We start from the raw sequence: 16,705 nt of genomic DNA on the forward strand, positions 1-16,705 counted from the left end.
TCGTTCAGTAATCCCTGCTTAAAAAGAGGCTTCAGGAGAGACAGAAGGTTCCCTTCAGAAGCCAGATTTCCTGCACACCTCTGTGGCTTTGTTCATCTGCCTACTCGCTGCGTCCTGACTGCACACCCGAGGTCCAGGCTTCCAGAAAAACCCAGCAAATGAAGGGAGGGAGGAGAAGGACACAGCACTTGCTAGTGACTTGTTAGTCCCCTTTCACTTATTCTCTGTAAGATCCTTACGAGCCAGAAGGGGCCCAGATGGCAGAGCTCAGAAGGGCCAGGATATGGCCAAGTTCGCATGGCAAGTAAACAAGTGGTGGAGAGGAGATAGGATCCCACTTCTACCTGCCTTAGGTACCTGCATGTTGTGTTTTGTATAAGAAAGGGGAAGGAGGAAATGGAACACGATGACCCCTCAGGCCCTTTACCCCCGGTGTACACAGGACTGCCCTCTTGCTGTGGGACAGAGACATGGTTGTGGGAGCAGGTGTTTTCCAGGGGTTAGGCTCCTGGGTGGACCCACTCTGAGGGTCTGGCATGAATGGGGCCTGATGCAGGTGATGCTCTAGCCAGGTGGATTTAATTGCTTAACCACAACGTATTTTACACCCTTTATATACTAACTCCCTCTTTTGGAGTCCTCTTGGCAAAGGTCCCACGGGGAGACACTGATCCCCTGGGAAAACTCAGGCGCTGACGTTCACACTCACATCAGATGTGCAGACGCTGCACACGCAAGCACGGGGATCTTTAATGTAAGTGTTATTGGTGAGTGAATAAATAGGGTAGACTCCGTCCCCCTGGTTTGTCACATTCTGTAGACCAGCCAGGAGATCTCACGCGCATCGTGCCTCTGGTCAGCGTCGTAGCTCAGCTGTCAGCCTGTGCAAGCTCAGCACATCGCCTGGGCCTGGCAGGTGAAGGAGCCGGAAGTGTGTGTCTTTTTGCAAGTCCCTCGGCCAGCCGGCGGCTTGCTTTAATTAATGCCTGTGTGAGCGTGCAAGCGCGCGTGCACCCGACGTCCCCTCATCTCCCACCCCCGGGCACTCATGAAAGCCCATCGAATTAAGAGTTAACTTTTAGCTAAGTGTATCCGCAAGATTATTTTTCCCTTTTTGATATATATATATATATATATATATTTTTTTTTTCCCCCTTCAGCTGGGTACTTAATTCTTTCAGAAGCCTCTTTCCTGCCTCTACATCCCCATTGCTGCACTCTATTCTTCTTTCACAAATAAAGTGGGAAATTCACTTTCCATAAATTAAAACGATAACTTCAAGCTAGGCACATTGAGGCAGAAATGTCCCACCCATCCTCTCCTCCACCCCAAATAAAAAACAACCCCCAAAACAAAAAAAGGAGGAATACATAGAAAGAAACAACAAAAGCAGAGGCAGAAAAAAGTCCTCAGCCTGGAGTGATTATGTAATTTCGCAGATGCCTTGCATTTTGGGCAGCGGCAGAGACCCTGGGCAGAAGCAAATGAAGTGATTAGTAAGGGGGAAAAAAAGCTGAGAAAAAAGAAAGTGGGGGGCGGTGAACGGAGAGAAGGGGAACCTTCCTTGGCGTTCCCTAGGACTGTGCAGAGGAAAGCTGCTAAGAAATGATACTTGAAGTTATATTTATTATTGTAAGAGGGGTATGATATTTCTGGGCAGGAATGATGGATGACAACTTAAATTTGTGTCCAGGGAATGAAGGTGAACTGTGACAGAGTTATTTATCTTGGGAATGGAGGTTAGGGTCAGCCGAGGCTGGGTGCCTGAAGGCACAAGACATTGACAAATTTATCCTGCAGGCCGTATCTGAAGCCCTTTGTTTTGGATCCTGGCTACTCACTAAGTGACCCCCATCCTTCATGCTGGCAATGCGTGAAGGATGCGGTGAGTGCCAGCGGCCCCTTCTCCCCCGCCGCCCCCGCCCCGGCTCCCGCTACTAATTCTTGTCATTCACTTAGCTGACAGGCACCAAGCCCAAACTATTCCCAGTCCTGAAAGGGAAGGTTAAAATATTTATTTCGGCTCATAATGGCCTCCCTGATTTAGTGCGGGATCATTTTTCTGTCGCCTTTGTCACTGCAGGTCGCTGGAAGGACTGAGCGCGTTCGGGAGCCTGGAGGAGCTCATCTTGGACAACAACGCGCTCGGCGACGGCCTGGCGTTGCCGCGGTTACCGGGGCTCCACACCTTAACCCTCAACAAGAACCAGATATCCTTGGCTCTGCCCGCTGCCCCCACGCCCCGCCCAGCCCCGCAGTGGTCCTCTCCCGCACCCCCGCCTCCCCCAACACACAAACACCTGCAAAATGTCAAATGAGTTTTATGTGTCCGCTAAATTAAAGTATGTGAAATACGGTCCGTGGGCAGACAAAGCGTTCTGTCTTCTGGCACTCGGGACACTTCAGAGTAATTTATTATAGGTCATTCATAAATGAAATGCACCATTATATCTTCCTGTTGCTCCATTTTAGTGTAGAGATCTAAGTTATGGCTGTGAAGAAATCTTTTTAATAGATAAAAATAGAGAAAGAAAATAATGTCAGTGCCGCCGAGGAGGCGAGGCCCGGTTCGATTGGCTTGGGCTTGTGTGGGAGGGTGACCTCTGGTGGCAGGTAGCGGGTAGTGCCGCTAAGCCAAGGCGGCCTTCAGGGCGGCTGCTCGGGGCTCTGCGGCAGGCTTGGGGAGCAGTTCTGGCGGGGCAGAGGGGTGGGGGATTGGGGAAGGGCTAGGCATGTCGCCCAGGCCCGGCTCTGCCTCCTCCTTCTTAGATACCCAATTGGGCCGGTGGTGAGAGAGGCCTGGGAGAGCCATTCCGAGTGAGACTCAGTGGCATCCCCTTACGTAGGAAAGGACCTCCCCAGCCTGAGATGTGATGTAGCATGGCTCCCTATGCTACGGTGAAGCAGAGGATGGAATTCAAGACCGTTTCCTGCAGCGTGAGGTGTCTAGCTCCCACAATGTTAGACTTGTGCCACCATGCCCTAGAATGTCAAATGAACACGGCAGGGATTTTTTGTCTGTTTGGTTAACTGTTGTATCCTTTGCACTTAGAATAATGCCTGGCACATAGTAGAGGTTCAGTAAATGCATGAGGCATGAGTGAATCCTTATCACCAGCTGGTCTTTATTTAGCACTCCTGCAGGCCAGCCACTGTGCTGGTTACTTTAAGCCTATTATTTCTCATAATTACCAAACCCTGAGGGATGGGTGTGGTTTCTCAGTTTTCCTTGGTGAGGAAGGAGATGAAGTTTAAGCCCAAAGCCTGACAGTTGAGATTCTGGGTCCTGGGCTCAATCTCAGCTGTGGTTGTATCCAAAGTCCTTTCCATTCCACTGTTTTGCTTCAGACATGAAGTCCAATCCCCTCATTTTATTGATGGAACATTTTAGACCTGGGGTGGTTAAGATACTTGTTGAAGCTCACACGGTAAGTTAGAAATGGAAAAGCGACCAAGGCTTTTTCTCCTAGAGTATAAAATATGATCAGATATGCATGTGTCAGCACTTAGGAATAATTTGCAAAATCATTTATTTGTTACTGTTGATATTTCAAGCCATAAAGTTAATATTTTCTTAATTCTGTGAAATATACGACTTAGGGGCATTACTAATTGAGGTTTTAATAGAAATGAGAGGTATGCAGGTAAATATCACAGCCTGTACCATCATACTCTCTCTTATTCTTTGGTGACCAAGTTTCCAGGTTACTGTTTGAAAAATTATTTTTCTAAGTGTGTTTAATGCCTTCCTTGGCTCTCTCAGGTGATCAGTTGGACAATATTCTCAACTCAAACAAGAACAGAGGCTTATTAAACTAGAATTCAGATGCTGGGAATCCTCACTTGAGCCCCAATGCTCATGCCCTGTGTCCCCTGTTATTGTAGGATATTACAATCTGGGAACCTGTGTTCTGGAGTAGCATAACCATGTCAGTAGCTGTGTGGCCTTGAGGAAGTCACCTTCTCTGAGTTTCTGTTTCTCACTTTTAAAGGAGTAAGTTGGCCTGTCTGATGTTTTTTTTCTCATTATTGTGGTCACCAGAGAGGAGCAGGCCTTTTGGTTCCATAAGTCTGAGAAATCTTCTTCATCTTTGGTTAAGCCATTTGCCTGGCCTATGCCTTAACTTCCCCAGTCTGTAGCAGTAATGCTGAGGGAGCTATGATAATCAGCCAGAAGGGATTGAAGCAGAGGGCAAGAGAGAGCTGTAAAGCTGGCCTGTTAGACCCCTTCTGCGGTGTTAGAGCACTTTATTGTCAGTAGTTAGAAAAGTCAGTAGTCCACTCCCTTGGGATACCACATGACCTCTCCTTTTTCTCCTCTGGTCTACCAGAATGACTGTGGAGCTCAGCTTACTCTTCTGGTCTACTTTGCTCAGAAGTCACAGAATGAAAGGCAGGTAAGAAGCAGGCAGTAACACCACATGTCATCCTCTCATTACAATACTTCCAACTTCCCCGTCTCAGCCTACCTACCTGCGAAATTTAGACTTTCCATTAATTTCTAGGTTCCATATTACTATTGCTACCCGATGAAATGACTTGAGCTTGGTCAGTTAGCTCTTGTTGCATAATAAACCTCAACTCTTAGTGGCTTAAAGCAACAGATATTTTGTTCACAGTTATGTCAGCCAGCGATTGGGGCAGGGCCCAGCTGGACAGTTCTTCTGCTGGTCTTGCAGCTGAGATTATCTGGAGGCTCAACAGGGGCTGGATGGTCTAAGATGGGCTGGATGTTGGTGCTGGTTGTTGGCTGAGCTGCATGTCTCCAGAAGGCCAGCACAGGCCTCTTCACATGGCACAAACTCCGCTTCACAAGTACTTTTCAAACCCTACCTGTATCATGTGAGTGGATATCGCATGGCCAAAGAAAATGACATGGCCAAACCTAGAACAGATGTGGGAAAGGATTGCACAAGGTGTGGATACAGAGAGGCATGATGCTTTGGAGCCACTCCTGTAATGGGCTTCAGCATAGACCTTGGCATCCTGCCTCCTTCACATTTTACTTCCTATTTGTCGTAAAGGGAGATGTCAAATCAAGTTAACTATTGGCCTCCTAAAAAGTTGAATATTACCTCTTTCCTCTAATCTGAATTGTATTCTAAAAATATTAGGAAGTTTGCTATCAAAGGAGGTTCTGTCTCAAATTCTTTTGTGAAGTTTATTTTGTTTGGTTTTGTTTTTGATTTTTGTGGAATGGTTATTCCCTCCCAAATTTATCTCTCTGGTAAATCTGGATATTTCCATTTTGGTTTACTCACAGATAAATGTGTCTGTTATAATGCTGTATGTCACTGGGCCTTGGGAACAGGGTTGAAACTTGGGTTATGAGCCTTTTTTTTTTTTTTTTTTTTTTAATGTAGACCACTATTGTGTAGGGTTTAAGAATGTATGCTCCAAAGCCAGAGCTTAAGTGTGAGTCTGCCACTTACCTTGTGATCCTGGGCAAATTACTTGACATCTCTGTGCTTTGGTTTTTTTCTTTTCTGCAAAATGGGAACAATAAGAGCACCTACATAATAGATGGTTTTGAGGGTTATTGTAAGATTCTTACAACTATTATGCTCTGTTAACATAAGTAGTGTTTTTTTTTTTTTTTTTGAGGTACCAGGGACTGAACCAGGACCTCATATTTGCAACAGGTGCTTAACCACTGAGCTACACCTGCTCACTGGTAACTAGTATTTTTGTATGTAAAGGCTAGTATGTTTGCTGTTATTGCTATTCTAGTGAATTATGTGAATCAGCTAATCTGACATGGGCCACTTTTTAATCCAGGCCACAGTAGAGCAAGGTTTAGGGTGTGATTCTTTGAATTTTATAATTCATTATTACCTTCATAACATCTTTGGCATTGGGTACTGTTGGTCAAGAATTATTCTCATTTTTAATGAAAACTGGGGGAGAATATGAACGTTTTGGAATCACGTAGGTTGACATTGGTTGAGCTCAGGATAGAGCCCATTTATGCTGATTCCAAACCTCAGACTTGGAACCTTAAAGGAGGAGCCATTACTGCACAAGAAGGGGGAACTAGACATGGGTGGAGTCGGCAGCTGTGCCGTCCCCCACTAGGCTCTGCCCCCAGCTGGTGCTGCAGAGGCTGCTCAGAAAAGGCAGTTCAGAGCCCAGACCCAGTGTCTGGCAGATCCTCCTGAATTCACCAACACTTGCTCCATGTCAGCGCTCATCCAGCCTGACCTGTCTTTGTTCTACAGCCCTTTGTTCCACCTCTGTTCAGCCTTCAGCGTCAGGGTCCTGTCCTGGTATATCAGAAAGGTTGATCTTCTCAGGTTACCTCTTCATCTCCTGGTTTATAGCTTATCTTGCCCTTCTTTCTTTGGTTTATTATGACTGGTCAGGGAGTCACCAGTCATAAACTTGAACTTCCTTCCCCCAATACTCATTTTCCTGTTTTCTCCACTCCCTCCCCCCAACACACATACATACACACACTCTTACTCATCTGTGTGCACATACACACACTGTCCCTGGCTCTTCTGCAGTAGGGGTAGGGTTTTTGTTAATGATCTCTATATCAGGCCAAGTAAGGGATCAACTGAGAATTTAGGAAAACAGATATTTAACTTTTACACAATTAAATTATGCCTACCTCCCCTTTGGAGGCGAGTAATGAACTGACTTTATTTGAAATCACACTTTGTTTTCCATCTCCACTTGCTTCCATGTACTGAAGAGACAGTGAGTTTGGATTATAGTGCCAAAAGGAAGAAAGGATGGTGCTACCTGTTACACAGCTGGGCTGTGGTAAGGAGACCGCTGCGCTGTCAGGTTAGAGTTCCCAGTGCAACTTAGTATGTCCTCTTGGCAAAGACCCTGTCCTTTGTCAGGGGCCTTAGTTCTCCAAAATGGATAATATACACTTTGGAGTGTTTTTGACTGATGTAAACGTATAATGTATGGGGAATCACTTCGTTAGCACCCAAAGACTTTACACATTCTTTGTACATTTATCGTTAGCCACAGCCCCAGTGCTTTAAAAGCAGCTGCTCAAATTGGAAACATGACCATCCTTTATGATGTCTCACAAAAGTGCCTAAGATGCCTCACTTTTCAGTGTTTTAAATTCCCCTTTTGTGGTCGAGAATTTATGCAGGCACTTGTTCCCCAGAAATGGCATTTCTTTAGAAGCGAGATTTGAATCCACATTTGACATTTTGCCGGCCATGTGACCTTGAGCATACATTTAACCCCCTCAGTTTCCTTATCTCTTATTTGGATGTAATAATATTCTGACCTTCCTTTTTGGAATGTGGGACTTGAAATGAGAGACTCTTATCACGTATACTGCATATTTAGCTTTCGAAAGTCCTATTATTGGGATAGCTCTGGTTAAAATCCTCCTTGCGGGTAGAGAGGTCCCCTTTGACCAAGAGCTGAGCGCAGAGGGAGGGTGAGTGCCCATTCTCACCTGGGCGCGGCATCAGATCTACATGCAGCTGGATGTGAACACCAGGAGAACCCGCTCCTTCCACCTGCTCTGAACTTCCAGGCAGGATGCTGCTTTGATCATAGGCCCTTTGCAGAAAATCTCCCTCGGCACGCCTCACCATGACAGCTGGACTCCGAGACGGCAACTTTCTGTAGACGACACTGGAAAAAATCTAAATGGCATGTACTCTGGAGAAGAACTGATGAGGGAAACCAGGTGTGTGCTGAGACTCCAGCTGGAGAGAATTGATATCGTGCCAGGTAGCATCAAATTAAAAAAAAAAAAAAAGTAGGGGAGGGAACAAAAGGCCCCCTTAAGATAATCCCTGAAACTGTCTCCTCTGCAGTGGTCTTGGTTAACCAGGGACACCAAGTTCCCTCCGCTGATCGCCCCTGGTTGGTTATTTCTGCAACTTGACAAAAAGGAATGTGACTAGTTCTATCTCAGGGCTCACAATCAGGCAAGACAGGGATGTGCTTGTCCTTGCCAACGCAGAGACCAAGAAACCTATTAAAACCCGTTCTCGTATTTCACCCTCCAGTGCTGGTAGCAACAGAGAGATGAAGATCTGACCCAGTTTCTGCAGAGTATTTGCCATTTCCTAACTGTTTTGGATTTGGGGTTGTCCACCTGGCCCAGCCCTATTTACCATTTAGTAGGTAGTGGAATTCTTAGGAGGATGAAGTAGCTTCTGCCACTCAGGCTATCCTAAATGAGACAGGCCTCAGCAAATTCCTTGGGTACATTGGCACACGGTAGCTGACGCATCCAGATGTTTGCAGTATCATTTCCAAGAAGCTTTCCATGTCCAAGGCATTCAAGCTAGTCTCCATCTTCAGAACTTACTGAGCTCAGGGGCAGACCCAGGTTTTGTGGGGTCTGAGCTTATACAATTTGAGGGGACCCTTTTAAAGGCAAAGACTATTATACATGCTCCTGTAGGTGTAAAAATGAATGTTTATTTGGAATAAATATATCAAAGCAAATAAAATTTTCAGTTGACAAATACCGCAAGTATCGAAATATCTAGAAAAGTACCATAACTTTTTTTGATGTACATACCAGAAATATAAACCCTTTTTTTTCCCCCTGCAGACTTCCTTATTTTGTGATATGGTGAAATTCTCCAATAATTTTGCCAGAGAAAATAAAAAGATGATTCCATCTTTTAGTGTGGTTAATGGTAAATTGATTTTTAAATTTTAATAGTTTTAAAAAGTGTCTTTCTGTTTCACCACTTATAACTGGTATAATGTTTTTAAAAAGCTAAGTTTGTTAAATTTTGGGAAAACTCTAGCATGTTTATTTTAAGTATGAGTTATAGGATATCAGGACATTTCAAGTTAGAGGTACATGGGTGTGGGAATGTGTGTTCATATGCTCAACTTAATCATAAATATTCTTTTTTTATTGATTATGTCATTACCCATTTTATCATCAGTTTTATGCTGGTCCCTGCATGTTTGTGTCAATATGGCATGTGGTTAGAATATCACTGGAAGCCACTCCCACTGGTATTATTGCAGTAACTTTACCTGATACAGAAGTGATGGCAAACTGCATAAGTATACTGTACTGAATCCTAATTAAATGTCACTCCTTCACAATGTCCCCTTTGCCAGGTCCCCAGAATTCCCAGTCATTCCATCACCCAACTCAAGGGGATGTGTAATGGAAGAAGTCATAGTGAAGAGAGAGTGATTGTAACTCATTGCAGTTTAAATAGCCTACCTTTGCAAACTTTACAAAAATGTATGGTTGTGTGACTGTACTGCTAGGGCCTTTCCCTTGGAAAGGACCTGTGCAAGCAAGGAGCCCTCACACATGAGCTTTATTAACTTCATGGTAAATCACCTAGTTCCCTGGATGGTGGCATGCTAGGCTTCCCATCACTGACCACTAAAGGTTAGGAAATTGCTGGGACTCCAGTTCAGCTCATTTGCCCAATGTTTCTTTAACTTAAACATCTTACCAGTCTTGGATTCTATTCCTTCATGTTTACTCCTTCAGAGAGTGGATGAAAAAATACCCAAAGTTTAAGGCGTTTGTCCCTAACAGAGAAATATGTTTGGGTCCAAGCAATTTTTCTATCCACAGTAAAGAGCAGAGCTTCCCTTAGGGCATTCCCTTGTCTACAAAAATTATTTGAATTACCCAATTTCAGCATATTAACACCATTTTAGTGGCCATTTCTTGAGATCCCACAAAAGAAATATTGTGCTGGCCAGTGGCATGATAAGATCTAAGAGTTCAGGACCACCCAAGAGGCCCAAGTCTTAGAGCCTTTTGAGGCATCTAATGGGTCCTATGCATGGGATGAAAGGATTGAAGAATGTGCTAAGCTGGCCCTCCCCAGACCCGGGCACTGGAAGGGGAGGTAGAGCATTCCAAAGAAGTCTCTGTAAAATGCAGAGCGCCCTGAGGCGACTCTGTCTGGTCTAAAGCAGTACTGATAGAGATACTGGCAGAACTGTCTTCTTTTTCTCTTTGAGTTCCTTTTTTACAACCTAGCAATAATGTGGAGACAGTAATGTAAGAACTGGTTGGAAAAGCCAAGAGTTTTCTCTGAAATCGTTCACTGTTGTTTTAATTTATTTTATTGGGTGAGTTTCTTAAAGGGAGTGATGATTACATTTCATTTTTAAACGTAACACACTCATTCTGTCTTCAATGATGAGCTATGATAATGTTTCAACTCGTGGTGGCTTACCCACCATATTTCCAATCTTATTCCCTGCTGGGACCTTCTCTGGTATCTTCCAAACCAGCTTTCATTCTTACTCCACTGATTTTTTGTGGTCATTCTTGGGTATTATTTTTGAAAGATTTGAAAGCTCTATAGCTTCAGGCCATTTTTCTGTTTTTGTTTTCTAAATATGGAAGATGCTGACAAATGGAAGCAAACAGTAGATGAATATGCTCAAAGTCCTCCTTTACTTGTTTTCAATCTTGGTATCTCTCTTGTACCCTCCCAGAGCACAATATTTGTTCTCACATATGACAGTAACAGAGCATGTTGTATGAAGCATGCTTGAAAGAACTTAGCTTAGAGAATAAAGGGTTTAAGGAAGATGTGCGCTTCATATATGTAGAGGGTCATCATGTGGAAGAGAAGATTGACTTATTTTTGGTGACCTCAAGTAATTGAATTAGGCCGGGGGTAGAAGTTAGAGGGAGGTTCAATCTCAGTGGAAAGAAAAACTCTATTATTGTTGTCAGAGGGGGAATGTGCTACCTTATGGTGACCCCCTGGCAGATACATTAGGGAGTAGATTCAAATGTTGGTTAAATTTGAGTTCATTCCCCTCTGATAAATTGAAACAGAGTATGAGAAAATCTGGGTAAAATCCCGAGGTTTAGATAGCATCTTAACAGAGCAAGGGCAGTCCTTTTCCTTGATTTCACCTTTCTCTTCTAGGTCCAAGTAGGCTTCCTCCTGGAAACAGTGCCCTGAGTCTTTGACTTATGTCATTCACCCTGTGTGCTGTGACCCCATGTACCTGCTGCCGTTCCCAGGAAAGACCCCTTTCTTTCCACCAACATTGGCTTACTCCTCTCATCTGTAGTCTCCATTGCCATCTCATTGCTCTGGCCTCCATCCGTGGCCTTCCTGGAACATCACCTTATATAAGGCCCAGGCATCTGGTTCTGGCTTAAGCCAGGACATGATACGTGGGTATGGTTGACATTAAGTCCTTCCCAATACCTGGATTCCCTGAATCTGTGACTCTTGCCTTATTTGGTTAGGGGGCCTTAATTTGACAGTGGAGCCTTCTGAGGGATGGCTCATGGAGTAACCTCACCACCATGCCCCTCTTCTGTCTTCGCGCCTTCATAATATACACACATACAAACACACACTGTATATCACACATCAAAGCGGATTCTTAGGAAATGCATTTGAACCTGCCTGACTTGACTAAACCTATTCTAACTTACTATTTCTGTCTTTACCTCCTAGCTTTGTTTTCATTTTCCCCCAACCCAATGTTTTATGGCCACCAGTGAGGCCCCTGAGCAATGCTTAGCTCCACCACAGGCTCTCAGGTCCTAAGAGAGTGCCTACCCCTGCTGTGTCCGTGCCATTCCCGTATGTTTTCATGGTAAATTTTCCCTAAGGAGGAAATATACATTTAATGAGGTCTTTAGAAATAATTCTTACCTCTATTGTTGGAAAAAAGTCATGTTTTATAAATTTGCATATGCAAAATATTTTCCTTTGTGGTGTCTAACCTTTCATCATTTTTTAAAAAAGAGAACCATGGAGGAAGGAAACTTGTGATAAAACAATTAAGTTCATTCATTCTTCCTTAAGTGATCTGGACTTTGCTCTACCTGCCCAGAGAAAAGTTAGGCTATGTCCCCAACAGTGGGAAGGGAAAAACTAGCAGTGCCAGAACTCCATAGCTAAGGTGATTTCAAACTTCACTCATTTCGTCTCAAAGGGAGCAGACTAGGTTTGTCAGCTGCTAGCCTGTGCCTGTCAATTATGGTCTAAGCTCCTTGCTAAGCCTTTTGTCTTCCTGGATCAAGATCCTTAACCTTTGTCACATCACTGACTTGGAATGTTTGCTTGATCACCTGGCAGAAGTGACACCAGCTCTGGAGTATCTCAGCCTGCTGGGAAACGTAGCATGTCCCAATGAGCTGGTTGGCTTGGAAAAAGATGAGGAAGACTACAGAAGATACAGGTGAGTGTTTAGGGACTTGAGTACAGTGGGAATAAGGGAAAGTAACATCTATTGGGATTGATATTATATTATGAGGGGCATATTAGATGTTTGGCAAATGCGGACTTTCTACAATGAAATTGAACTTTTCTCACCTTTTGGTATCCTAGAGCTATTGTTTCTCTTCACTGAGGTCACATGAACCAATAAAGATGAAAAGTTTTGGGGTACATATGGTCTCTGTTGCAGCTACTCAATTCTGCTGTTACACTGCAGAGGGAGTCATCAATAATTTGTGAATGAATAAGTATGACTGCATTCCAATAAAACTTTATTTACAAAAACAGCAGCCCAGATTTGACCCATGGGATATGTATTAGTCAGCCGAAGGGGTGATGATGCAAAATATCAGAAATCTGTTGGCTTTTATTAAAGGGTGTTTATTTGTGGTAGAAGCTTATAGTGACCAGGTCATAAAGTGTAAGTTACTTCTCTCACCAAAGTCTTCCTATGTGTTGGAACAAGAGGCTGCTGATGTCTGCAAGAGTTTAGCTCCCTCTTCCCCTTAAGGCTCCGGGGTCCCAGCTTCTTCCAGTATCAACTTTAGACTGGGATAAGTCTTGTCTTTCTCCTGGGACTCATTTCTCTAAGCTCACCTGCTCTGCTCGCTGCACAAGGCCAGCTGTAAACTATCAGGCAAATGGTACATCTCTCTTCCTGGGGCCTCTGCCATGTCTAATGGAGCCTTCTGTCTTTCTCACATATCTGCTTCTCTGTGTATTTACTTCCCAGGGCTCCAGCATTAAAACTGTGTCTTCTCTACCTTGTCATTTTCTCTGTGAGTCCCACCCCTGGTGGGTGGGGACTTGATGTCCTGATGTCCTGCTGATGTGGCCCAATCAGAGTGCTAGTCATAATTTAATCAAGTAAAAGTGAAACCTCTAATCCAATCCAACCTAATATGCACAGAGGAACAAACCACTTCACAAACATAATCCAACATCTATTTTTGGACTTCATAAACAATATCAAACTGCTACAGGATTATTTGCTAACCCCTGCTTGTGTTATAAGATCTTGCTGGGGTCTGCCTCAGAGTCAGACCACCCAGAGTTTGGAGAAAGGCTACTTCCCACCAAAGTTTAGGGAACTCATATAAAATCCTATGAGGAAGACCCACGGGGTCCATCCATACCTCTCTACCATAAAACTGGCCTTAGCTTCAACCAACCAGGCTCTTTGATGGGATTGAAGTATAAATATATCAGGAAAGTTTCAATGTTTTCTTTCTTTTCTCCACTTCCAACCTATTTGCTTTGAAACCCCTGGTCCAGACTCACCTCTTCTAGGGAGTTCTCTTGATCTTATCCATCTTACTGAACCCAGTTTATTCTCCTTTATTTTAAATTCTCTGCATTCTCATTCCTGACTGTTCTTTTGCATGATCTTTGTATATGTGAACCCGCTCTCATTCCAATGTAAATGCTCATGAATATCCCATTCCTAATCAATGCAGGAAGGAGGGAGAGAAAGAGAGGGAAGAAGGAAAGGAAAGACAATCAAGGCAGATAGGAACTGAAAACTAGGTTTGGAAAGGTTGGGGGATGGAGAATAATGGTTTGAATGAGTTTTTCTAACGGGACTGATGCAAGACTCTATAATCTGTGATAACCCGTGAAGAAATGTAGTTGGGGCATTTGTTTCGTATAAAGGCAAAGTTATAAATCAGACGACATACTGTGTGTTGCGCCAGAAAGGCTATTGGACACTGAAGATTTTAAAAATACACACATAAGTAAGTCATATTTTTTTTTATTGGGAAGAATGTACCTTTAACCTCATTTTCTATGTCTCTTGATTAATTTTGTAGCGGTCTTAGATTGATTTTTAAACCATCTGAGAACAAAGCTCCTTTGTTTTAAAAAATCTTTCTCCATCATGAATATTTTCATTTGAGACTTGAATGCATGTTCTAATAGTACAAATGTGGTTACTCTAATAGGTGACTGCTTACATACTTCTAAATCAGCACTTAAGTTGCTTAATCACTTAAAAATGAATTTGCTTCTTTAACACTCTTACCAACTTTGAAGCATTTAGCAGCTTGGTTTTAGATGTGACGAGATGATTAAATGCATATTTTACCTTCTTGCAGTAACTTATTTTCAAGATATGTCTTGGAAGTTTCAAGAAAATCCAAGACAGTTTGTCCAGTAAGCATCTGTATTAAACCAAACATTGTTTTAAAGATTTTCATTTGTTTTTTTGTTTTGTTTTTAAATTTTTTCCTTTATAGTTCTGCATTCAATTCTTAAAAATAAATTTTATACTGTATATGTATATATGTATGTGTTTATGTGTATGCATGTGCATGTGTATGTATGTATGCATATATGTGTATACATATATGTGTATACATATAGAGTCATTCATTCATTTCATTCATTCTATTCAGTTCACATATAGCCAGAAAGCTATATGTATCAGCAATCCAATGGATTTGCCTGAATCCAACTCTAAGCAATTATTTTTTTCTAGAATGAGAGTAGTAGCAAATAGAGATCTTACAAGGTTGTATACAAGAAAAAGAAAAACTAAAACTATTATTTTTAATTGTAACTAATCACATTGAAAAAGACACATGATGTAAGTCTTACTTTGCCAGTGAGACCTTTAAAATGGGGAAGATACTCTAGATAAGCCAGAGTTATACCTCTGAATCATGCAAGACATTCTGATTCATTTGGTGGCAAATAAAACAAAACAGTCATTAGGTGATTCAGATGTTCAATTAACAACTACTGGACTGAGTGTATTTAAAATCCCTGTGGGCTCTAGCAGTTTCAGTTCATCTGTCACCATCACTCACTGTTTTATATATTCCATCTTGTATATTTCTCTCATTACTTCATGTCTTTCAACATCAGGAGAATAGGCTTCCACAGATAGGGGATGGATCTCCTGGTCCTTTGCAGCCTCATTGGCATCTAAAATAGGGCTGGATGTGTAATAGGGGTTTGCTAACTGTTTGCTGGAGGTGGCTTGGAATTACCCTTCCCTCTCAGGAGCTGAGCAATTACAGAGAGGCAGGGCCCTTTGACAGCTCCCGTGCCCACTGCCTGTTTGAGTCAAATGCATTTGAATGTCAACAAGGGAAGTTAATATGCTCAGGGCTGTTGTTTAGATGCAACCCCAGCCCAGGTCTTTGGGTCATGATTCTAGAAGAGCAGTCCACCTCACAGGCTGGCCTGGGTCCCCTCCAAGCCAGTTTTCCCCCAGCCAGGCCTGGTCCCCTGGAAGGCATTGAGGGCTGGGACTGGGAATGCTGTTTGCTAGTGCACATATGTGCGGTGGACATCAGGGGCTGGGTTCTAGATGCAGCACACAGGCCATATTATAACACATCTAGTCAAAATCACCTTCAAAAATCTATAAGCCACCCACAACGAAGGCAAGGTGCTCACACTCTGGGAAGAAACAGGAGCTAAAAAACACAGAGGGGACTTGAAATGCATGTACTTCCGGTTTCACATCCACGGCGTGGCATCTGGTTGTTGAGTGGCATGGGAGGCTGCTACTCTTAACGCTTTCAAATTTTTTATTGATTTTACTGTTCTGGGGTGTGTTTGACAAGTACTTACACTTTGCATTTGGTTGAGATTAAGGAGCGTATGCCACATTCTGTGGCCTGTAAGCAGCTCTGCTTTGTTCAGCCTGGAGTTTCAGCATCTGGCAGGCTCTGGTCCCACTCTGCTAGATTCCATCTTCATAACTTCCCAAATTACTTACCCCTGAGAACTTTTACAGTTTCACAATGTGGCTTTTGAATCCAGGATTCTTGTGGCATTGGATTTCTCAAAGCAATGTATCTGCCTTTTTTTTTCTTTTGGTAAAATATTTTCCTGGCCCTTCAGCCCCAAAGCGTGAGGTCTGCCTGCCTTCTAGCTGTTATCCAGAGCCTAATAACACAGACTATATGTAAATTTATGTGACATTTTCCCTAGAAAATTGCTTAAAAAATGAATGATATTTCTACAGTTTACTGTTTTTCACTTTAAGCACATTTTCTGACAATATGTCTTCTATTAATCATTTAAGCAATAGTAGGAACCTTAAAAGAGTGTATTCAGAAGCCAGAACCCATGGTTCATTTAGTGCTGTCTGAAAAAATTTCTTATTGATTGGCATCCTCAGTGGTTATGTGATGTAATATTTATAATATGTCACCCAGCCATACATCAAAACAAGTATGTCTGTTGTTTCATTTCCACAGTAGATGTTGATTTCAGAGGGGTCAGCCCAGTTTTAGGTCATGCTGTGGCCAACCCACTGGACCAGAAATGGGAAGTGACTAGATTTATGTAGTTACTGGAAATGGCTGCACGCGTGCTTTGGTTTTTGCCAAGTCCCTCCTTCCCTTCCCCCACGTCCACCCCTTTTGCGTCCCCACTCACCCCCTGTGCGCCCAGTTGGATTTTCCTGGCACACATCCCCACGGTATTGCAGGGTCATTAAATCTGTGCATGAATATGGACATACCGCTGAACTGCCGAGTAGTGTCTGGGCCTGCTGGGGAAGGAA

The 16,705-nt window shown here is 43.1% G+C and overlaps 1 protein-coding gene across 2 annotated transcripts in view; it reads left to right on the forward strand.

Annotated features, from left to right (window-relative positions):
• Positions 1-16,705, forward strand: part of LRMDA (leucine rich melanocyte differentiation associated) — a 1,093,305-nt gene that overhangs the window by 586,174 nt on the left and 490,426 nt on the right. For both annotated transcript variants that reach the window (XM_071215878.1, XM_071215877.1), the window contains 2 exons: positions 2,085-2,211; positions 12,006-12,145. In XM_071215878.1, the coding sequence (XP_071071979.1) occupies positions 2,085-2,211; positions 12,006-12,145 (267 nt within the window). The remainder of the gene's footprint in view (positions 1-2,084; positions 2,212-12,005; positions 12,146-16,705) is intronic.

This window comes from Dasypus novemcinctus, chromosome 6 (assembly GCF_030445035.2).
Source record: "Dasypus novemcinctus isolate mDasNov1 chromosome 6, mDasNov1.1.hap2, whole genome shotgun sequence".
NCBI classification, from domain to species: Eukaryota; Metazoa; Chordata; class Mammalia; order Cingulata; family Dasypodidae; genus Dasypus; species Dasypus novemcinctus.